Consider the following 25742-nt stretch of genomic DNA (forward strand, 5'->3'; position numbering starts at 1 on the left):
TATGTATATCTAAGTTAAAGCCCTTTGCAGCCTTATTTTTTCAACACCTGAGATCTCATATCTTTGAGCCCTTATAACTTTTTTATGCATAATTTTTTTATATATAAGTTATGAGTGTAACTATACTGTGTAATGTATTTTTGAAGTGTTTTTTGCAACTTTTTTCTTTCAGAAACAGTTAACCACAGCTCTGAGATTGCGGTAAGGATTTAATCGTAATTTGTGATTTCACTCAACTTGTTATATCAGCTCATTGAAAACAGTGTGTGCCTCACTTGTAATCCAGCCCTTAGTGCTATCTTAACTAAAATATTCCTACTTCTTCAATCTCCCTTGATCACTCATGCAAACAACAACACTTGTTTAATCTAGGTGACAAGTGAGATCATTTTTTGCAGTATTTTTTTTTGTCACAGGTTTAACACCCATTGAGAAAGGTACCAGTTCGGTACCGAAATGTTTGGGGTTCTTATCGACTATGCTGAATTGTTGTGATTAAATTGAAAAAACTTTTTCATGAAGACCGGAGAGTGCAGCATTTTATTCACTTAAACGTGATAAATGTTATGGATGTATACAATTTACACAGCACCCCGGCAGGTGGTGATTGGTTACAGTGAATGCACTTGTATTTGGACTTTTATATATATATATATATATATATATATATATATATATATATATATATATATATATATATATGTATATATATATATATACAGTATATATATATATATATATATATATATGTATATATATATATATATATATATATGTAAATATATATGTTATACCAAAATACTATCAGATATATGTAGAACATTGGAATGTGAAATATTCTAATTTTCATGTCGGGTTTGCGCATAAGTAAGGTATTAGTTTTTTTTCCGCTTTTCACAATCCATTGAATTCTATGGGGGAATACATTAACGCGATCGCAATATTCTTTGTTTGGCTGTTCATGTGAAATATTTTACTTTCAACTTGTAATATGAGTGCTACCCAACGCTCGCAAAAAGCTTACTTCTAGCGGAGTTAGTGCACGAACTGTAGCACAAAATACTGCTCCACTCATAATCTAACCCTTAATGTTTAAATACAACCAGTAAGTGAGTGTGTTTGTTAAATTAAAAATTGTGCATGCTTAAAGGCCTGGACCGGCCATTGGCCCGACCAGCTAGTTCACAAGTCAGTCTAAAGCAAGGCCTGATATGCTGGTAATTGCACACATGTATACATGAATAATATATACACATTCTCTCATCTCCTATAGGTTGATTATTAGGGTGACTTTTTGTTCTTTATTAACAAATGCTTACATAGACAATATAAAGGCGTTCCATGAGAGTTTCATGGGCGTTCCATGGGAGTATCCTGAATTTTAATGGGAAAACATTGCTCAGAGTTTCTAATTTAATTTTGTATTGAAAGAAATCCAATATTAGTATATCCAAATTCACAGGTGATGTTGGCACAATTTTAAACAGACAATGATCCCTATTGTTTCCTAAGGAAGGTGCATTGCCACTCGTCAGGACAGAGAGGGTCATTCCACTTTTTTTATAAAATTTTGCTGTACGAACTAATTGTGAGATTGGCAAGACAAAAGGGGACTGAATTTCATCTCATTCACAGTCAATGGAGTTTAAATCATCAGGTTTGTCACAGTCAAGGTCCCACTTGATGGGTTAAAATAAGTAAGGCTAGTAGAGTCTCTTAAAACCAGGACAATCAAAGTTGCAAGTGGGTAGCAGGTCAGATCTCCCAACCAGTGACAATGATACAGGATGTAGGATGGTTGGGAGGTATGTAATAGTTTGAAGCAGGCCAATGTATTTAATTTAGGCATGGGTTTGCTGAGCAAAGACAAAATGCAAAGTCCCAGATATCCAAAACACATTATTTCATAATTCAATTTTTTCAGGCACGGTGAGACTGAGATGTTGTACGACTGAAGGGAGTAAACTGGTGTTATCATGATTTGATCACACAAACAGTAAATTTGGGACTACACATTGATATAAAAAATATGTTAAAAGAGGAAATGTGTATAGCAAAATAATATTTACATTCCACATTATATATGTATTATATATTATTCAGTTTTTTTTTATTACATTTATATAACTCAAAATGCATTTGTCTAAGAATTTAGCATTAATTTAACAATACAGTGATATTTAAGCACATATGTTGTTTTTTGTCTTCTTTAACTCTTTCACTAAAGTAAAGTAAATAATGTCTTCTGTTTTCCTACAGCCACAACAGAAATACATCTAAGTTGGAGTCAAATAAGATGGTTAAGAAGATGCTATGAAAAACTAATTTGAAAAGTTATAAAACGGTTATATTGAAGTTAGTAAGTGTGAGGCTAGAAATATTTTGCTCTGAGAACTGAGAAAGCAATGGGCTCACTTTCCTTGGTAAAGATTTGCTTCTTTGCAATCCTGCAAATGACATTTTCGTGTTTTTTGTTCTCCACATTTTGGCATTTTAAAATATTTAACCAGGAAACAAATCAAACTTTAAACTCTTCTTCAGAACGTGAGTCATTTTTGATACAACAAAAAACTTACCTTATTCTCCTTTGGACATGGCGCTTTAAGAACCAGTTCCCATACGACCAGTGCCCTTATGACACATCTGGTTGTTTCTACACAGGGGACCGCAATTTATACTCAGATGCAGATGCTGTTATTCTGCATCACGATAATGTACGTAGCTCTAGAGATTTATTGCCCAACAAACAAAGACCCACTAAACAATATTGGATTTGGTTCTGTTTAGAGTCTCCAACTCACAGTCCAAATTTGGCATTAATGAATAACCTCATCAACCTCACCATGAGTTATAGGGCAGACTCAGATATCTTCACTAATTATGGATGGCTGGAGAAGCATGATTCACATGAAAATTTTACAATTCCTTTAAAAACTAAACTTGTAGCCTGGGCAGTTAGTAACTGGAATCCAAACTACCGGAGGAGCAAATACTATTGGGAGCTTAAGAAATACATCCAAATTGATATGTATGGTAATGGCAAGATGCTGCTCCCAAGGGATAATTACACAATGACTCTTTCTACTTACAAATTTTATCTTGCATTTGAGAACAGTATCCATGAAGACTATATCACTGAAAAACTATGGAATAATTCACTCCATTCAGGGACTGTGCCAGTGGTAATGGGACCACCTCGTGCTAACTATGAACGTTTTGTACCCCCAGATTCATTTATACATGTAGATGATTTTCACAGCCCTAAGGAACTGGCTTCTTATCTTCTGGAGTTAGATAAGGATGATAAAAGATACAAGCAATATTTCAACTGGAGGTCTAAATTCAAGCCAGAAGGAATTACTAATTATCTATTACAATACTGTAAAGTATGTAAAGCATTGAAAGAGGCCCCTGCGTATAGAACAATTCCAAGCATTGATAAGTGGTTCAAATAATGCAATCATTAATGTGGATTTATATTAAAAAGGTTATTTTTACTTTATACTGGTTCAAATATTAATAACCCTAGATTTCAGCAAAATAAGTTTTTTTTTTTATAAAAATGTTTTAAAAATGCATTATATCAATGAAATTTACACAAAAAAATGTGAAATGTTACAAATTAACAATTTCATGAAAATCTATTCTTCTTAAATGCCTTAAATAAAGTGAATATTATAATTAATAGAAGCTCAAATTGTGAATCTAGACAACTAGATTAATGTATAGCCTATGATAGAACGTAATCCATCTTCTGGGGTTATGCTTGAGAAATCACCTGGTTTCCTGATTACCAACCGAAAATATTTCTCTCAAAAGATATTCATTAGTCTGGATCCTAAGGTTGTAAAGTTCGTCGGAGGTTAGTGTTAGGTTTTTTTAAGAGTTTTTTTGGGTGGGTTTTTATTTTAGCTTAGGGTTTGGGCTTTTTCCTAAAAGAGCTGAATGCCCTTTTCAAGGCATGGAAAACAAGCTAAATGCCCTCTTAAGGGCAATGCCCATACAAATGCCTTTTTCAGGGCAATGGTTAGCTTAGGTTATTTTAGATAGTTATTTTATTTGGTGGGCTTGGTTGGGTGGGTGGTGGGTTTTACTGTTGGGGGGTGTTTGTATTTTTTTTACAGGTAAAAGAGCTGATATCTTTGGGGCAATGCCACACGAAAGGCCATTTTAAGGGCCATTGATAGTTTATTGTAGGCTAGGGTTTTTTTATTTTGGGGGGGGGGGCTTTTTTATTTTGATAGGGCTATTAGATTAGGTGTAATTCATTTTTATTTTTGATCATTTTGTTTGTTATTTTTTGTAATTTAGTGTTTTAGTTTTTTTGTAATTTGGTAATTTTTCTCTTAGTAATTTTAGTGTTTTTATTTTATGTAATGTTAGGTTTTAGTGTAAGGCAAGTTAGGTTTTATTTCACAGGTTATATTTTTATTTATTTTAACTAGGTAGCTAGTAAATAGTTAATAACTATTTAGTAACTAGTCTACCTAGTTAAAATAAATACAAACTTACCTGTGAAATAAAAATAAAACCCAAGACAGCTACAATATAACTATTAGTTATATTGTAGCTAGCTTAGGTTTTATTTTACAGGTAAGTATATAGATTAGGGGTTAATAACATTATGTAGGTGGCAGTGATGTTAGGGTAACAGATTAGGGGTGTTTAGACTCAGGGTTTATGTTAGGGTGTTACCCTGAAATCAATGGGGCTGCATTACGGAGCTTTTCGCTCTGCGATCGCAGGTGTTAGACCTTTTTTTGCTGGCTCACCCCATTGATGTCTGTGGGGAAATCATGCACAAGCACGTCAAGGCAGCACTTGTTTTCGATGCGGTATGGAGCTCAGCGCCACCATATCTACCACACAAGCCTGCTTTTTTTAATGTTTTTTTTTTTGTAGTGGTGTTTGGGATGGGAATTACAGCAAGAGAAATTCAATTTGAGGAAATTAATTGGCAATACCAGAGCCAATGAGAGACATGCTTTGATTAGCACGTATCCAAATTTTCACCAATGATTATAGAATAGAGTTGGGCTTTATCACTTGACGGTGAAAATCAATTTTCTGTAAAAGCTGAAACTTTCCAATTAGTTTATTTAGTAATGTTTATTTTATATTTTAATAGATTTTACCAAATAAATTCTTTATAGCATAGTTAAAGGATCAGTATATGCTAATTTTCATATAACTGCATGTAATAGACACTACTATAAAGAATAAGAGGCACAGATACTGATATAAAAATCCAGTATAAAACTGTTTAGAAACTTACTTAGAAGCTCTCAGTTTAGCTCTGTTGAAAAGGTAGCTGGAAAGCCCACTGCAAGTGGGAAATAAGACACTCCCCCTGCCCCTTCTTTTGCATATGAAAAGCCCTTTTATACAAACAGAAGCAAGCTGGAGTAGGTAGCTGACGGTATTCTCATAAAACTTTGGGGCTTGGTTAGGAGTCTTAAAATAAGAGCAATGTTATTTAAAAATAAGCAAAACTATACATTTAAAAAAAAAAGTTTGCCAGTACTAAAATAAAAGCTTTTTTTTTTAAAACATTTTTTTTTTAAATACATTCATACACCTAGATTTAGAGTTTGGCGTTAGCCGTCAAAAGCAGCGTTAAGGGCTCCTAACGCTGCTTTTGGCCGCCCGGTGGTATTTAGAGTCAGCCAGGAAAGGGTCTAACGCTCACTTCCAATCCCCGACTTTTCCATACCGCAGAACCAATTACGCCAATTGCGTATCCTATCTTTTCAATTGGATCTTCCTAACGCTGGTATTTAGAGTCTTGGCTGAAGTGAGCAGTAGAGCCTCTACCGACAAGACTCCATCCGCAGAAAAAAGTCAGTAGTTAAGAGCTTTCTGGGCTAACACCGGTTTATAAAGCTCTTAACTACTGTGCTCTAAAGTACACTAACACCCATAAACTACCTATGTACCCCTAAACCGAGGCCCCCCCACATCACCGCCACTCTAATAAAAAATTTTAACCCCTAATCTGCCGACCGCACATCGCCGCCACCTACATTATCCCTATGAACCCCTAATATGCTGCCCCTAACATCGCCGACACCTACATAATATTTGTTAACCCCTAATCTGCCCCCCCCCAACGTCGCCGCTACCTACCTACACTTATTAACCCCTAATCTGCCGACCGGGCCTCGCCGCTACTCTAATAAATGTATTAACCCCTAAAGCTAAGTCTAACCCTAACACCCCCCTAAATTAAATATAATTTTAATCTAATTAAATAAATGAACTCTTATTAACTAAAGTATTCCTATTTAAAGCTAAATACTTACCTGTAAAATAAACCCTAATATAGCTACAATATAACGAATAATTATATTGTAGCTATTTTAGGATTTATATTTATTTCACAGGCAACTTTGTATTTATTTTAACTAGGTACAATAGCTATTAAATAGTTATTTACTATTTAATAGCTACCTAGTTAAAATAATTACCAAATTACCTGTAAAATAAATCCTAACCTAAGTTACAATTAAACCTAACACTACACTATCAATAAATAAATTAAATAAATTAACTACAAGTACCTACAATTACCTACAATTAAATAAACTAAACTAAATTACAAAAAATAAAAAAAGATTACAAGAATTTTAAGCTAATTACACCTACTCTAAGCCCCCTAATAAAATAACAAAGCCCCCCAAAATAAAAAAATTCCCTACCCTAATCTAAATTTAAAAAGTTAACAGCTCTATTACCTTACCAGCCCTTAAAAGGGATTTTTGCGGGGCATGTCCCAAAGAAATCAGCTCTTTTGCCTGAAAAAAAAACACAATACCACCCCCCAACATTACAACCCACCACCCACATACCCCTACTCTAACCCAAACCCCCCTTAAATAAACCTAACACTACCCCCCTGAAGATCTCCCTACCTTGAGTCGTCTTCACCCAACCGTGCCGAAGTCTTCATCCGATGGACCAGAAGAGGAAATCCAGACCGGCAGAAGTCTTCATCCTATCCGGGCAGAAGAGGACATCCGGACCGGCAGACATCTTCATCCAAGCGGCATCTTCTATCTTCATCCATCCGACAAGGAGCGGCTCCATCTTCAAGACCTCCGGCACGGAAAATCCTTCCTGCACGACGACTAGACGACGAATGAAGGTTCCTTTAAGTGACGTCATCCAATATGGTGTCCCTCGAATTCTGATTGGCTGATAGGATTCTATCAGCCAATTGGAATTAAGGTAGGAAAAATCTGATTGGCTGATTGAATCCGCCAATCAGATTCAAGTTCAATCCGATTGGCTGATCCAATCAGCCAATCAGATTGAGCTCGCATTCTATTGGCTGTTCCGATCAGCGTTGTCTTAAGGGTGCACTGGAAAAAAAAGCAGCGTTAGCTACGCGGGTCTTTACTGACAAAACTCTAAATCTAGGCGATTGTCAATACTTTGAAAGTGGCTGGAAGTGATCAGGATCGCTTCCAGCTGCTTTAAACCCCTAACAACATACAAAGTACGTCGCTGGTCTTTAAAGACCAGTTTGTGTATGACGTACCCTGCACGACGTGTGTTGTTAAGGGGTTAAAGATTGAATTAATATTAAATGTGGTATGTGTACATTAATACTTAGATTAAAAGCTGAGAAATGTAATGAGTTAGCAACCACATAGTAATTAAAGCAATAACTTAGTTAGTATCACAAAGTAACTGAAAAGCTACTGATTAACTGACCACTTAAGAAACAGCACCATATACTATTAACTGAAAAAAAGAGGCTTAACCTCACAACAATTTAACACTAATAAAGGTAAAGATTCAAAGGCAGCAAAAAATTACAACTATTGAGAGCTCATATCGAGTTATACTAATAGTAGGGTTGCCAACTCAGGAAAAACGCAGACAAACGGCTTTATCTAAGGCTAAGTTGGGTATGCCCTCTTCCTTAAATCTAGATTAAGGTCCAATCAAGGGAGAGTGTTGGTACACACCCCTGTAACAGCCTATCATGCAATTGGCTTTTGGATTGGATATCGCGTGTGACACATGGTGCTTCACAGACTGAGCATTTAATCACATAGCTATGAGTCTTAGTGTGTCGACAACACTGTTAGATTGACAGAAATCATACTACTTTAACAATATATGTAGATATCAATGAAGTATGCAATAATGTCTGATATCTGAGGATAATTATATATGTTTAATTATGTTTAAAATATGAATCACAGGGGGATTATAGTCTTAAATTCATCCTCCCAAATTACATTGTTCCAACTCAGAAAATAAAGACTTCCGTAATTATCAAACCACTGTGTACTGTAATCACTATTAGCAAAGCATATGTAAGAGGATGTTGTCTGATTAAGTAAGTCGTAATATGCCTCAGAGTTAGCTGTATGATCTTTCATAATAAGCCAACCACTAATATGTAGGAGTAGTGAATAATTCACAAAAGAGTGTATCTCAATAATTTAATAAGTTATAGAACCAGTGTTAAGTCATATCATAATTCATATGTCCCACAAATATCTGTGCGTCATAGAGGCTATTAAATATGACATAATAATTTACCATCACGATATCAGACGAAGTATATCACTGATAACATGTGTTAATGAAATGACTCTTCTATGAATATACCACAATAATACCCAACTAGGATTAATGAATTTGATGTTGTGTCTTATCCTGCTAGTCATCACAATATGAATCGTGATACAATAGTGATAAAACTCCCCTATTATTAATATATATGTTGAAATGACATTATACAGCTATACCAACAATAAAGAAAGATAATAATAAAACTTTATTGTGAAGATAGGTACTGATTTTCATAGTGTCATTACTAACATAAACATATAGATGTACATGTATATGTCCTGTAAATAGCAGTTATCATTCAATTGACATTTCTTAATTCCATAATACATAGCAACTTAATATAATGCTACTGTGTATTAACCCCTCTAGACAGGGTAAAGTCCTGCTAGTCTAGACAGGTTTTTGCTAGAGCGTAAAATTGAGGCGCAAGAGGTAAGCGGGCATTTGTGGTGGTTAAAGTCCTTGTGCAAGTTGCAGCGCTGTTTTATGGTGAGTTAGAGTCTCACCTGTGTTGAAGTTTTCCTTATATCCATATAATAGAGTTTTGTTACCTATCACTGGAACTGAGTTGGTACTTGTTGATGCTTTTGCTTGATCGCTTATGCTCTGCTGTGCTATTTAATATATGCTGTGCTGTGTTAACAAACAAGTAAGGGGAGCGCTGAACAGCTAGGTAAAAATGTAAGCTTAAGATTAAATTTGATTTTAAATATATTGATATATTTATTCACAATATGAGGTAAAACGTTGTAAGAACAAAAATGTAATGATTTTATAAGAAATAAAGTGCGTACATTAAAGTGCATACAATTAAAATGCAGGGTATATGATACTAGGAAGGCATAATAAATAACATATCATATAAAAGCCATAACATATAAATAAAGAAACTGTGGCCACAGTTTAAAAAGAGCTAAAACCAATACGATCACTTTAAGAGCGTGGAAAAAAGTTAGATGTGAATTGAGTCCAGCATTCACCTTAACTGGCCAACGTACAATTGATAGAGGGATATGGTTAATGAATTCAGACCAACGTTAGCAGTAGTTCCTCTTATTCAGTATTATTAATAACTTGATGAAGATTTGCCCCCACTCCTCCTCTTACCGGACCTCCGTACGATTCTCAGACCTGCTTGTGTGTTGAAACAGACCGATGGCTCAGGAGTCAGATAGTTGCTGCGTTCAAGGCTCCGGCATCTGTACACAAGGCTTCCGATCACATGACTGATTGTAATCTCCGTGATTTGCTGGCATACGGGTAACCTCGAAGGGAGTTCCAAGGGGATTGCAGGGGGTTCCTGCAGCGGTAACTTGAAATAAAAATGGTATAGTGCACTAATACCTATAGTAGTCCACAATTGTATGTCTCTAATTACGCGTTTAGGCGCTGTCTCTTGCGCCTTTATCAAAAAGGTTCATACAATGTGGATGCCAAGTTCATGTTTTTATGTATTCAGTGGTCTCCTCCTCTCAATTTAGATATTCCAGGTGTTTGTTTCAATGGTCAAATTCATTAACTCCTTAATGTTCAAACTAGCTTGATTCTTAATATATGTCCTTGTTCTTTTATACAAGGTAACACTCTTATATTGCAGAGCTTGTTATTTTGTGAAACAATATAAATACAAAAAAAATTATTAATTTATTTTATTTCATTTTTTCATTTCTTACTTTTATTTATATTGCAAAAATTTTGATAGTAATGCTGAGATTCAGAAATGTAATATTAATATATTGCAAACCCTAAGCCAGTTAAAGGTGAAACTCCTAGAGATTTTGTAGCTAGAATAGCAGGAGCATATTATACTGTTCCCTTTAATGACAATTTATCTGGCTTGACGGAGTCACTATATCCTCAGGAACCAAATCCCTTCCCTTGTACAGGCTCTCTCTGTGAACCGCATATTACTATGATAAGGGGCATGTATTTAAAGGATTCTGCTTATCAGGGTCCAGGTAGAGACCCCTTTTGGGATATGAAATATATGAGAGAATGTGGAGAGGCTTGGGTGAAACTGTCTTCTTTTTGGAACGATTGTGACACCCTGCCCCCTCCATATCCAGCTGTTTCCTTGGCTCCTCCACCTGCTGCATTGTATCCCTCATTAGTCGCTTTTATTGGAGCACAAAGAAGGGAGACAGAGCAGGTGGAAGACACTGTTGTTGCATCTTTAGTAGCTACGAAATGGTTAGCAGTTTCTGTTCAGGACAGAAGCCGTGCAGGCAGAGGGATAACCACTCCAGAAAGGTAGGGGGATGCGGGAATGCAAACTGTCAGTGATCACAGCTTTGCAGATTCAGCGAGAATGCTTGCTTTTGTGGTTAGGAATGTTATGGGCAAAGAAGGGTGGCCACCGAGCGCACACACCAGATCACATATTCAGAGAACAGAAAAAAAACTGTTACAGAAACTCGGTTTGTAAAACTCTTTCTTTTGTTGTATGTGTGTTTGCAGTAACGAAACTGAGATTATGTGTATTTTATGTGTAAGAAGTGTTTGTCTGTCTAATGTATTCACTGTGTCCCATGTTATGTGTAAAAGGTTTACTCTACACTAAATATCTGAGTATTTATTATCCTGTCTAAAAATAATTTGTTTATGTCTCAATTTGTTGGGAAAATGGCCATTCCATGCAAATTCGGACACTTTCAGATACATTTTAAATTTGGTGGAAAGTTAATCTTATTGTATTTCTAAATGTCTTTGCTATGTTTGACATACATGTTTTCCTGGAAGAGAGAGAACGTTAATAAAATATATTTTCAGTGTCTATTAAAAGTTAAAAAAGTTTAAATTGCTCAATGTTGGGAGTGAATTTTTGGTATGCAAGTTGATATGAGCTTGTGTGTGTATTGCTGTAAAATGACCTTGGTGCATTTCTCTTCCTGAAAGGTAATTACTCAGGCTAGTTTCTTAGCTAAGAAATCAGACATTGTAATGAGGTTTTTTAAAGTATTATTGTTGCTATAACAAGGTCTGCAAATGGTAATTATTTTACCCCATTATGGTTGATAGCTGTAAGAGGTTAAAAGTACATTCTGAGCTTGTCATACACATTCACATATATCAACATACACCACGCTGTGAAATTACTTACATTGTATATTGATATATCTTTACAAATTTGGTTGCATGCTTTAGTTAAGTAACATACACATTACCTCTGGGCGAGTGCATATCTAACTAATGAACATGAGGGTGTGTTCCTCCAAGCCTTCTAATTGGCTACATCACTCATGTTGTTTTCCAATCATCTGAGGGGGAGTGTACCTTACTAATGGCATAAAGAGCGCATGTTTGGGAGAAAAAGTTATGTTCTGTTTGGAAATCTCTTGACAAAGTCTGCTTAGAAGGCAGATGAAATGCGTTAAAGAGTTTTAAGATAAAAGATTTCAAAAGGATCTGCATACATTACTGGTCCTGGAAGCAATCAGCTATTTAACCCTGCAAAGATTTGACTTTTGAAAGACTGGACTTGCAGTGGATCCTGAGCTGTCAGTGAAGCTGTTTATGGCCAGGATATCTCTGATGTGCCTGTTTTTACCTGCAATCTTGTAAGTTCATTATAGCACACTGTGTTTTAATACATTTTGTTTTACTTCCTTGAATCTGGGTTGAGCTTGTGTTTTTTCCCCAGAGTTTGTTCCATTTGATGAAACAGCAGCAACGTGTTTCCTAATTCAAGCAGCACCCAGGGATAAGTCCATTGGATAATATTGTTTTTGGAAAATACTGCAATTGATCAGACATATCTACTAGCAAGTTCCTTTTGGATATTATTCTCTCAGAATTGGAGCTTTCCTTAAAGCATTATACCACATTGGTGACTATGATTTTGTCCTATTCTAATTCATGGACATTTTTTAATACATATATTTTTTATACACACATTTTTAAAAGCTAATAGTGGTATCTACTAATATCCATTTGTGCTTCTTCTTATATGTTATTATTCTTTAATTATTATTCTTTATTTATAAAGCGCCGACAGATTCCGCAGCGCTGCCCATGGGTACAAGGATAACAGTACAGTGGAGAAACAATATGATAAGACACAACATTTTACAGACAAATACAGGAGGAATTGAGGGCCCTGCTCCCGTGGGAACTTACAATCTAGATGGGTAGGAGGATTGGAAACAGGAGGTGGGGACTGCAGAGGTGAGAATGATATTAGTGAGGATATAGAGGGCAACTGTTAATTGGAGTTAGATTGTTAATAAGTCGGGTGATAAGCTTCCCTGAACAGAAAGGTCTTTAGGGAACGTTTAAAGGAGGAGAGGTTAGGAGCAAGTCTGACATCTCGAGGAAGTGCGTTCCAGAGGGTTGGTGCCGCATAAGAGAAATCCTGTAGTCTAGAATGAGAGGAGGTGATGGTAGAGGACGCAAGAAGCAGGTCGTTGTTGGATCTTAGGGGACGGGCAGGAGTATATTTGTTGATGAGTGAGGACAGGTAGGGTGGGGCAACATTGGTGAGGGCTTTGTAGGTCAGGGTGAGAATTTTGAATTTAACTCTGTTGTGAACTCTGTTTAACTCTGATGAGCTGTTTGGTAGTTTCAGCACTCAGAAACAGGCGAATTTTGGAGATATTGCGTAGGTGGTTACGGCAGGATGAAGAGAGCAGTTGGATGGGGGGAATGAAGGACAGATTTGAGTCAAGCGTGACTCCGAGGCAGCGGACTTGGGGTGATGGGGAGATAGTGGTGCCGCCAACAGTGATAGAAAAATTAGAGACTGGAGTGGAGCTAGAGGGGGGAATTAGAAGTAGTTCGGTCTTGGACATATTTATTTTTAGTTGGTGAGAGGCCATCCAGGAGGAAATGCCAGATAAGCAGTCTATGATGTGAGATTTGACAGAAGGAGAGAGTGCAGGGGTGGTAAGGTAGATCTGGGTATCATCAGCATAGAGGTGATAGCTGAAGCCATAGCTGTTGATAAGTTTACCCAGTGAAGAAGTGTAAATAGAGAAGAGTAGAGGACCCAGGAGAGAGCCTTGAGGTACTCCAACAGACAGGGACAATAGAGAGGAGGAGTCACCAGCAAAAGAGACTGAGAAGGATCTGTTAGAGGGATAAGAGTGAATCCAGGAGAGGGCAGTGTCACAGAGACCAAGAGAACTGAGAGACCGTAGGAGAAGGGGATGGTCAACAGTGTCAAAGGCAGCAGATAGGTCAAATAAGATGAGTATAGAGTAGTAGCCTTTGTTTTTAGCAGAAAGGAGATCGTTAGTAACCTTGGTGAGGGCAGTTTCAGTTGAGTGTTGGGGACGGAACCAGATTGCAGGGGGTTGAGCAATGAGTTGGAGGACAGGAAGTGGGTTAGGCGATTGAAAACTAGCATTATAAGCATTATATTTATCCTATACTGTTTTATTCATGGTTGTCTTTTCAGCGCTGTGTTTTATGTTTGTTCTTAATTATGTGTGTTATTAATAGCATTTTTAGTTTTAATTTATATTTGTTTTATGCAAATAAAGACTGAAGAGAGATTTGGTGTGTTTTTCCACCTGTTAAAGGCACATCAAATATATTCACCTAGATTACGAGTTTTTGCTTTAACAGGGGTGCGGTGCTAACGCTTAGTTTATGCTCACCTACAAACAACGCTGGTATTACAGGGTTTTTTTAACCCGGCGTTAGCCTCTTAAAAGTGAGTGAAGAGCAAAATTTAGCTCCACATCTCACTGTAATACCAGCGCTGCTTACGGTAGCGGTGAGCTGGCTAAACGTGCTCGTGTACAATTTCCCCATAGGAAACAATGGGGCAGAATCAGCTGGAAAAAAACTAACACCTGCAAAAAAGCAGCGTTCAGCTCCTAATGCAGCCCCATTGATTCCTATGGGGAAAGAAAATTTATGTCTACACCTAACACCCTAACATGAACCCCGAGTCTAAACATCCCTAATCTTACACTTATTAACCCCTAATCTGCTGCCTCCGACATCGCCGACACCTGCATTATATTATTAACCCCTAATCTGCCGCTCTGGACACTGCCGCCACCTACATTATACTTATGAACCCCTAATCTGCTGCCCCCAACATTGCCGCCACCTACATTATAGTTATTAACCACCAATCTGCCCCCCCAATGTCGCCACAACTATATTAAACGTATTAACCCCTAATGTGCCGCCGCCAATGTCGCCGCCACTATAATAAAGTTATTAACCCCTAAACCTAAGTCTAACCCTAACCCTAACACCCCCTAACTTAAATATAATTTAAATACATCTAAATAAATATTACTATCATTAAGTAAATAATTCCTATTTAAAACTAAATACTTACCTATAAAATAAACCCTATGCTAGCTACAATATAACTAATAATTACATTGTAGCTAGCTTAGGGTTTATTTTTATTTTACAGGAAACTTTGTATTTATTTTAACTAGGTAGAATAGTTATTAAATAGTTATTAACTATTTAATAACTTCCTAGTTAAAATAAATACAAATTTACATGTAAAATAAAACCTAACCTATAATTAAAATAATTTCCTAAATTAACTACAATTAACTACAATTAAATTAAATAAACGAACAATAAATTACAGTTTGCAATCTATTGGCTGATTGGAACAGCCAATAGAATGTGAGCTCAATCCTATTGGCTGATTGGATCAGCCAATAGGATTGAACTTCAATTCTATTGGCTGATTGGATCAGCCAATAGGATTCTTCCTACCTTAATTCCGATTGGCTGATAGAATCCTATCAGCCAATCGGAATTCAAGGGACGCCATCTTGTATGACGTCATTTAAAGGAACCTTCATTAGTCGGGAGTCGTTGGAAGAAGAGGATACTCCATGTTGTCTGGCTTGAAGATGGACCCACTCCGCTCCAGATGGATGAAGATAGAAGATGCCGCCTGGATGAAGACTTCTGCCAGTCTGGAGGTCCTCTTCTGCCCAGATTGGATGAAGACTTCTGCGCATCTGGAGGACCACTTGTGCCCGGCTGGGTGAAGACGTCTCAAAGTAGGGTGATCTTCAAGGGGTTAGTGTAAGGTTTTATTAAGGGGGGATTGGGTGGGTTTTAGAGTAGGGTTGGGTGTGTGGGTGGTGGGTTTTAATGTTGGGGGGTATTGTATTTTTTTTTACAGGTAATAGAGCTGATTACTTTGGGGCAATGCCCCCCAAAAAGCCCTTTTAAGGGCTATTTGTAATTTAGTATAGGGCAGGGATTTTTATTATTTTGGGGAGCTTTTTTATTTTATTAGGGGGATTAGATTAGGTGTAATTAGTTTTAAATTCTTGTAATTATTTTATTATTTTCTGTAATTTAGTGTTTGTTTGTTTTTCGTACTTTAGTTTCTTTAATTTAATTGTAGTTAATTGTAGTTAATTTAGGAAATTATTTTAATTATAGTGTAGTGTTAGGTGTAATTATAATTTAGGTTAGGTTTTATTTTACAGGTAAATTTGTATTTATTTCAGCTAGGTAGCTAGTAAATTGTTAATAACTATTTCATTTTATTTAAATTATATTTAAGTTAGGGGGTGTTAGGGTTAGGGTTAGACTTAGGTTTAGGGGGTAATACATTTAATATAGTTGCGGCGACGTTGTGGGTGGCAGATTAGGGGTTAATAAATGTAGGTAGGTGTCGGCGATGTTAGGGATGGCAGATTAGGGGTTATTAAAAATTTAACTAGTGTTTGCGAGGCGGGAGTGCGGCGGTTTAGGGGTTAATATATTTTTTTAAGTGGCGGCGATGTCCGGTCGGCAGATTAGGGGTTAAAAACTTTAGTTAACTGTTTGCGATGTGGGGGGGGGGCTCGGTTTAGGGGTTAATAGGTAGTTTATGGGTGTTAGTGTACTTTTTAGCACTTTAGTTAAGAGTGTTATGTTACGGCGTTAGCCCATAAAAATCTTAACTACTGACTTTTAAATGCGGTATCAGTCTTGACAGGAGATGCTGTACCGCTCACTTTCTCCAAGACTCATAATACCGGCGTTATACAAGTCCCATTAAAAAGATAGGATACACAATTTACGTAAGGGGATTTGCGGTATGCTCGAGTCGTGGAAAAAAAGTGAGCGGTACACCTGTACCTGCCAGACTCGTAATACCAGCGGGAGTTAAAAAGCAGCGTTGGGACCCAACGCTGCTTTTTAAGGCTAACGCAAGACTCGTAATCTAGGCGATTGTTTTTGCAAGTGAAGTAACTAAGGAAAGTATACAATGGTGGAAGTGATTTTAAGTCTGGTAAATATAAAAGTGAGTTTTTTTCTGGCAAGTGATTGAGAGGTTGATTAAGGTGTGTGCGCAATATAAGATTCATGCAAGGAGTTAAAACAGGAGAATAGAAAAGACTATACGCTGTATGCTATTAAATTTATCAAAAGTATTTGGGTCTGTTTCTGTTGCAAGTAGATTAATTCAGTAGAAGTTTTAATATAAGTGGGTAACATATTACTGTGTAATATTATTTATGCTGTGATGGCTCTCATTTAAATATGCAGGTTATGATACAGTAAAGAAGTAGAATTTTAATGGTAAATAAGACAAGTGTCTTAATCATAGCTAGGTTATATATATGTAATATACATGTTATAAATGGTCAGTCCTTAAAGGGACAGTTCAATGATTTGTTATTCCAGCTGTGTAGTATAAAAAAATAGGAGAAATTGTATTTTCGGTGGGGCCATTCAATTGTAACCTATTGAATGGCCCACTGAGTATAGTGAATATGTTTGCACCTTTATAGTTTAAAGAAAATGCTGCAATATCTCAGAATAGTCTAGACCCTTCACCCTTGTAGAACACAGAAGGCTCACCCATGTTTTTTGGGAGTAGTATAATTATAGTGATATTGATGGTATATTTTCTACCTACAATGGCTCTTATTGGAGCTGTGTTATGAAAGCAAATTTATTTTTCCCTTTTATTAACTGGTATGGTATCTGCAATTTGAGTTTTGTAAATGTTTGTCAGTAAAAGGAATTATCTTACCATAAAGATGTGTTTACCTTTAAAAAAAATTGTAGTTTTAATAATGTTATGATTGTATTATTTCCTCATACAGGAATGCAAGAGAATTTAGGTTTCATAAAATAATTAGTAAATTAGTAGTGTCTATATCAGATGAGACAGCTGATTCTATTAAGATCATATTTGGAGAATTATAATTATTGCATATAGTAGCTTTGCAGACTAAAGCAATAACAGGTTATTTTATTTTTAGTGGTTCAAAGAGAAAGTGTGAAGAAATTAATTTTAAAGAAAATATGTTTATTGACTGTTTTATTTTTCATTTTTGTTGCAGGGCAGGCCTTAGCATAAGTTACTTAGCATAGCCATACAGCCTCTTGATGAAGTCTAGCAGTTTTTACTTGCTTAGTGTTCATGAAGTATCATTTAAATTGTATAGAGAAGCTGTGAGTTATTCTCTGTAAAAGTTTCAATGTATTTAGTTTGTATTTTATATCCACAATGTTTTCTCGGTTTTAAATGACATAGGATAAGTTAAGCTATTAAAGGAATGGTGATGCTTACAAAAAGGTGAGATAAGTTTTTGTTGGACATAATTGTGATTGTATCAGGGTGTGTGCTCATCTTGTGCTGTTTTGTTTCCTTCTTAGACTCCTTCTGACTCGAGTGTCTGCTTGCTATGAGGATCCACCTGCTTTCCTTGTCTACCCCATGAACAAAACATTGGACTTCCAGCATATACTTGCAGAAGGACACTGGCAAAACACCCCTACTGCAAATGGACTATGGTATTGAAGCAGAGTGTCTGAGGAAGGTGGAGCTCTAAGAGGACAAAGGATGTTCTTAAAGTGATCAGAGACCACCCAGAGATACTTGTGCTGTTCCCATGTCATGCTTCACTGTGGAGAATGTACAGAGCAAGAAACTGTCAGAAATATTGGGGGGTGCTAGCTATGCAGGTTGATAAATAAAGATGCAGCGTTGTTTGGGGGTAGATAGGGGGCTGGTTGGGTTTGCAGATAGACCATTAGTTTGGGGATGCTGGGGGGTAGACGCAGAGTATTGGAGGGGCCATACCGAAGTGCAGTGACAAATTGTGCCCTATTGCCCTGTAAAATCATATTAGCAGTAAATGTGAATACATTTCTCTACAGTATTCTCACATAGATTCATGTTATACCAAAGTATTAGGCTGATATTGTTGTTAACGGAGTTAATAATTTTCTGTGCTTTTCCTTTTATGTTATTCTGTTAGAATAAGAGAGTGGTATGTTAGGATATATTAGCATTACCAATGCCATTTTGCCTTAGGCATCCATTTTGTCTAAGAATCGTTTATTATAACAGCTTATTATGTAGTGAGAAATATGCTGATGTTAGTCAGACTTGCATAGCTAGAATGGCCCTGGGAATGACCCTGACGATGTGCCTGGATGCACTGTTATCTCTATAACATGTCAAACGGCCTTGATTTGTGCTGGGCTATGAGGCTCAGATTTACTCTTATCTAAAACTAGATATTTCTATAGAAATACTCCCTAACACTCCTTTTTACCAATTATATTTTAATGAGCTTCTTTTGTTCCTGAAGAAATACTATGTAAGATGATGTAGTTATGAACAAGTCATTGTTTAACCCTATGTGCTGTAACCACTTCCTACAAAAGTATTATGCATCTTATAATAAACAGAACAGCTTTTAGACTGACTTGCTGCGTTGTCTGATTCCTGTTCTCGGGATATCTCGTCACCAAGTAACCCATTCTGTTCCAGGTAAAGGTGAAGGATACAGCCAAGTGCTGACTGACACTTCCCCCCTGAAAATAACACCTAACAGTGCTGTTTCTTAGATGATCAGTTAATCAGAAGCATTTCAGTTACTTTGTGATACTTAGTTATTGCTTTAATTACTACGTGGTTGCTAACTCATTACATTTCTCAGATTTTAATCTAAGTATAAATGCACACATACCACATTTAATATTAATTATTTTTTAATAAAAGTTATGTTTGTATTTATTTTCCTGCTAGGGTTTCCCTCTTTCTGCCTTCATTGGCATATTTACGCTGTGCATATTTTTCCTTGAGTGCTCCCATTTTTGTCCATCTTTTCTTTACTCCTTGTTTGCAATACGGACAGTGAGCACCCCCCACATAATATATAATTTTTCTAGTCTTCCTAGATTTCTTGATAGTACTAACTATTAGTGGGGCATTAATTGATATTTACTCTTAAAATGACATCTTCTTATTATATCATTTAGCTGTTTATGACAGCATTTCTTGGGATATATATTATATTTTCTTTACATATTATTATGGCAACCTTGAGCCTATCACAAGATTTTAAAAATCAGCAAGATAAAAGGTTAAACGACATTGATAAAACATTTGCGTCTTTCTGCAAAACTAATTCATCATCTAATACATAGATAGAAGACTGGGAAGAAGGGTTAAAATTGTTGGGGAATCTGATAAGGAAACATACAAGGTCTTTTTGGAATAAAATCTTGTATGACAAATATTTGGTGAAACATATAATACCTAGAGGCCTATGAGTAAGCACTTATCAATTGTTCTGAAATCCTAGTTGCTATGCTATCAGATTATGAAACCGAAGTAATGACAGAACTAGATGATGAAATAGCGGAATTTAACAACAAATTTAAAAAATTTGAAAATCTGGATAAATTCAAACAGGCCTATAAAGGCCTACCCGAGACCTATAAGACTTTGAAAAAGTTAGAATTTTCACCTGGAATGATAAACAGCCCAGAAGAAGACCAGTTAACAGTCTCCCCGACCAAAACCACTATACTATCAGATTACGACTCATCGGCAGTAGAGGATAGTGATTCTGAAAATACTAATACCAATACATCAAGTAGTAGTAGTATTTTTTAGGCAGGAGCACAAACCAAATAGAAATAGGTTCCAGAGACAAGGGGTCACAAGGTGGAGATTGGACATTGAGAGACAGAACAAAGTGGGGATACTGAAGCATTGGCTAAAATTCAATAATGGGATGACATTCTCATTAAATCATCTGATAAAGGAGGGAATGTGGTAATCTGGGAAAAGGAACACTATTTTCTAGAGGCGAATAGACAACTTAGTGATGACAAATGCTATCAACCTCTTTTCTCTAATCCAACCTCTCAATATTTGGAGAGATATAATGCCATGATTAATAAAGCCAAACAGGATGGCCTTATAAGTCCTAAAGAATGGCAATTTGTACAAGTTAAAAATCCCAAAGTATCAGGTTTCTTAACCTTTATTTTCGTGATATAGTATGGTCATTGCCATCATTTATCAGAGATACCATGGATATTTTGAGTAAAATCATTGATATATCTGTTGAAAATGATACAATGTTAATCACCTGTTATGTGGAATCACTGTACACATCAATCAAACATGATAAGGGATATGCAGCTATTCAGTACTTCTTGAACATGGAAGCTACAGATAAGTTTAAACGTAATGAGTTTATTATATCTTTACTCAACTTTGTAAATAAAACCGATCATTGAACACAAAGATGTTATGCTTCAAGACAAACCCAGGGAACGGCGATAGGCTCATTGTGTGCTCCCACCTACACCAACATCTATCTAGACTGGTGGGAAAGAGAGATTGTTTTTCTTGATGACTTTACCAATATACTTAATATATCCACCTTTGGTGTAGATATATAGATGGACTATTCATCATTTGGACACGAAGTGAAAATCTATTCAGAAAATTTATGACCAGACTCAAAAGCAATGATCTAAATCTCAAATTGACGTTTAATATGAGTACTGAAATGGTAGAATTCTTAGACGTGAGAATATATAAAAATGCTGACAATCAATTGAGATCTGACCTATGCCGTAAGGAAACTGCCACTAATTTGAAACTGAAATTTGACAGTTGCCATACCTGGCAAAGAAAAAGGTCAATCCCAACAGGGGATGTTTGTGTATTAGACGAAATTGCTCGGATGACACTGTATTTAACAAAAGAGCAAAAAAGCTTAAAATACGCCTAAGAGATAGGGGATACACATGCGAAATAATTTGAAAAGCTTTTCAGAGGGCTAAGCATACTCCTAGAGACCAACTGTTGGTGCCTAAGAAAAAAAAATTAGATTTTTCAGTACTTTTAACTCAGAACACAAATCTATAAGTGAAATACTTAACCGACACACCAGTGTCCTTAAATTGGACGAAGAATTGTCTCAATTTGTGGGAGATAGAATTCTCACTAGCTGGAGGAAAGCACCCACAATTGGGAATAAATTGGTAAGGAGTCATTTTGTAAGAAATAGGACTAACACATATATCTGTGGCACGTATTCTTGCAGATCATGCAGTTTCTGTAAATATATCATCAATGTGAGAGCATTCAAGACATTCTCAGGTGCTATTAAAAGAATGTATTGATTCCCAAACTGTAGAACCAGGAATGTCATATACTGTTTGTGTGTGGCAAAAGATATATAGGAATCACAACACGTGAACTACCTACCAGACTAGGAGAACATCTCAATAGTATTAAAAATTGCCAAGAAAAACAAAAGAAAAATAAGAACCTGACTCCAGTAGCAAGACATTATCTTAAATTCCACAGAACTAAACCGACCCTGAATGTTTCTGTCTTACAGGTAATAAACAGCATACAAAGAAAAGGTTGAATCGCCACATTTAAAATCCAAATAGAAATATTATTGAAAAATATTTAAAACAAAAGTTCTTTTTCTGTGAAAGGACAAAGCTCCACAAATTCTTTCAGGCTGCTTACGTGTTTCAGCCTAAGTGGCTGTAATCATAGCATACAGTGCTAAGTGATACACCTGTTTAAAATGACCTATAACTTTCGTTATTGGTTACAATAATTTGCACACCTACTAATGTGAGCCAATCCTGATTGACGTATGGAATCTTTACTCTCCCCTATACTTATATATCTTACATTTAGACAGACCTACTTAAAAACACAGTACTAAATATATTCATAAATAATTATATATTAACAAATCTAATAGTAGTCTAATAGATAACATAATCAAGTCAAGAGAATTAGCTAAACATAATAAATGTAATAGTTGTCAACTTGCAGACTCAGTCATCAATGAATACATAGAAGACACATAGAAAACAGGTAACTCTGTACTGCATGGCACAAGCTGCCATCCAAAGCACGTGCCAAGGGAGAATATATTAGGCTCAAAAGAAATTGTTCAGACAATAAAGATTTCCAAAAGCTCTCTTGATCTTGAACACAGACTTAAAGAGAGGGATTATCCTCATACAGCAATACAAAAAGCCAAACAAGCAGTGTCATGTAGGTCGAGAGAGAGTCTTTTGGAATCTAAATCGAGCAAAAGGAATGACTTTGATGGGGTCACTTTTGTAACCGGACACAGCACACAATATGCAAAAATCTGTGCTATAATACGTAATCATTTTCGAATTTTGAAAGCCGATGACAAACTTGTGGAAACAGTCAAAAAGGGTATAAGATGTTCTCATCCAAGATGGCGTCCCTCGAATTCCGATTGGCTGATAGGATTCTATTAGCCAATCGGAATTAAGATAGGAAAAATCTGATTGGCTGATTCAATCAGCCAATCAGATTCAAGTTCAATCGGATTGGCTGATCCAATCAGCCAATCAGATTGAGCTCGCATTCTATTGGCTGATCAGAACAGCCAATAGAATGCGAGCTCAATCTGATTGGCTGATTGGATCAGCCAATCGGATTGAACTTGAATCTGATTGGCTGATTCAATCAGCCAACCAGATTTTTCCTACCTTAATTCCGATTGGCTGATAGAATCCTATCAGCCAATCGGAATTCGAGGGACGCCATCTTGGATGACGTCCCTTAAAGGAACCTTCATTCGTCAGGAGTCGCCGGAAGAAGAGGATGGATCCGCGTCGGCTGCTTCAAGATGGTCCCGCTCCGCGCCGGATGGATGAAGATAGAAGACGCCGCCTGGATGAACATGTCTACTGGTCCAGATGTCCTCTTCTTGCTGGATAGGATGAAGACTTCGGAGCCTCTTCTGGACCTCTTCTTGCCGGATAGGATGAAGACTTCGGACCCTCTTCTGGACGGATCGGTGATACCCGGCGTGGTGAAGATAAGGTAGGGAGATCTTCAGGGGCTTAGTGTTAGGTTTTTTAAGGGGGGTTTGGGTTAGATTAGGGGTATGTGGGTGGTGGGTTGTAATGTTGGGGGGGTATTGTATGTTTTTTTTTAAATGCAAAAGAGCTGTTTACTTTGGGGCATGCCCCGCAAAAGGCCCTTTTAAGGGATGGTAAGGTAAAAGAGCTGTTAACTTTTTATTTTAGAATAGGGTAGGGCATTTTTTTATTTTGGGGGGCTTTGTTATTTTTTTAGGGGGCTTAGAGTAGGTGTAATTAGTTTAAAATTCTTGTAATCTTTTTTTATTTTTTGTAATTTAGTGTTTGTTTGTTTTTGTAATTTAGTTTAGTTGATTTAATTGTAGATAATTGTAGGTAGTTTATTTAATTAATTTATTGATAGTGTAGTGCTAGGTTTAATTGTAACTTAGGTTAGGATTTATTTTACAGGTAATTTTGTAATTATTTTAACTAGGTAGCTATTAAATAGTTATTAACTATTTAATAGCTATTGTACCTGGTTAAAATAAATACAAAGTTGCCTGTAAAATAAATATAAATCCTAAAATTGCTACAATATAATTATTCGTTATATTGTAGCTATATTAGGGTTTATTTTACAGGTAAGTATTTAGCTTTAAATAGGATTAATTTATTTAATAAGATTTATTTTATTTAGTTCGATTTAAATTATATTTAACTTAGGGGGGTTTTAGGGTTAGACTTAGCTTTAGGGGTTAATACATTTATTAGAGCAGCGGCGAGGTCCGGTCGGCAGATTAGGGGTTAATACTTGAAGTTAGGTGTCGGCGATGTTAGGGAGGGCAGATTAGGGGTTAATACTATTTATTATAGGGTTTGCAAGGCGGGAGTGAGGCGGTTTAGGGGTTAATACATTTATTATAGTGGCTGCGAGGTCCAGTCGGCAGATTAGGGGTTAATAAGTGTAGGTAGGTAGCGGCGATGTTGGGGGGGGCAGATTAGGGGTTAATAAATATTATGTAGGTGTCGGCGATGTTAGGAGCAGCAGATTAGGGGTACATAGGGATAATGTAGGTTGCGGCGGTGTGCGGTCGGCAGATTAGGGGTTAAAAAATGTAATTATAGTGGCGGCGATGTGGGGGGACCTCGGTTTAGGTAGTTTATGGGTGTTAGTGTACTTTAGAGCACAGTAGTTAAGAGGTTTATGAACCGGCGTTAGCCCATAAAGCTCTTAACTCCTGACTTTTTTCTGCGGCTGGAGTCTTGTCGGTAGAGGTGTAACACTCACTTCAGCCAAGACTCTAAATACCAGCATTAGAAAGATCCCATTGAAAAGATAGGATACGCAATTTGCGTAAGGGGATCTGCGGTATGGAAAAGTTGCGGCTGGAAAGTGAGTGTTAGACCCTTTCCTGACTGACTCTAAATACCAGCGGGCGGCCAAAACCAGCGTTAGGACCCCTTAACGCTGGTTTGGACGGCTAACGCAAAACTCTAAATCTAGGTGAAAGGATGCAAGATTTTATCTGATTCTACTGAATTTACATAACTTGCTAACTTATCTGATTATAGTTTGATCTAACAAAACTGATTTCTTTTACAGTGACAAGACTGAATGAGTCTTTATTTCTGAATAATACAGTTTTTGCAGGAAACTGTGTTGCTACTACAGAAAATAACATTTTCCCTATTTGTTTAACAGAACAAAGGTGTCCTCATGAGACTTATAAGCCTTCTAATCCTGAATTAAGGGTAACGTGAAGTTGCAGGCTGCTAGAAGAGATCAACATTCCTCAGTTGTGCAGTGAGGTCAAATGTCCTGTCTGGAACTGATGATGTCAGGTAGTACCTGTTTTTCTATACTTTAGTTGGGTGACAAACCTAGAGGGGGAAGTAGTATTTTTTTTCCTTCACATAAAAAAGTTATTAAACTAAAACTCAAATACATCTATAGGCCTAGCTTAATAGCTAAATAACTATTCCTCTTGCTAATCATACTTCTACTGGTGAAACACTGGATTCCCTATAATATACCATTAGGGGAAGGGAATCTTATAAGAGTTGTAATATACTCATAGCAAGAAAGTAAGATT

The 25742-nt window shown here is 36.5% G+C and overlaps 1 protein-coding gene across 1 annotated transcript; it reads left to right on the forward strand.

Annotated features, from left to right (window-relative positions):
• The first annotated feature begins 2207 nt into the window (after positions 1-2207).
• On the forward strand, positions 2208-3502 carry LOC128635770 (3-galactosyl-N-acetylglucosaminide 4-alpha-L-fucosyltransferase FUT3-like). Its single transcript, XM_053688884.1, has one exon. It carries the CDS (start codon positions 2406-2408, stop codon positions 3453-3455), a length of 1050 nt encoding a protein of 349 aa, XP_053544859.1. The 5' UTR covers positions 2208-2405; the 3' UTR covers positions 3456-3502.
• Positions 3503-25742: the final 22240 nt, after the last annotated feature.

The sequence above is a fragment of the Bombina bombina genome, chromosome 7 (assembly GCF_027579735.1).
Source record: "Bombina bombina isolate aBomBom1 chromosome 7, aBomBom1.pri, whole genome shotgun sequence".
NCBI classification, from domain to species: Eukaryota; Metazoa; Chordata; class Amphibia; order Anura; family Bombinatoridae; genus Bombina; species Bombina bombina.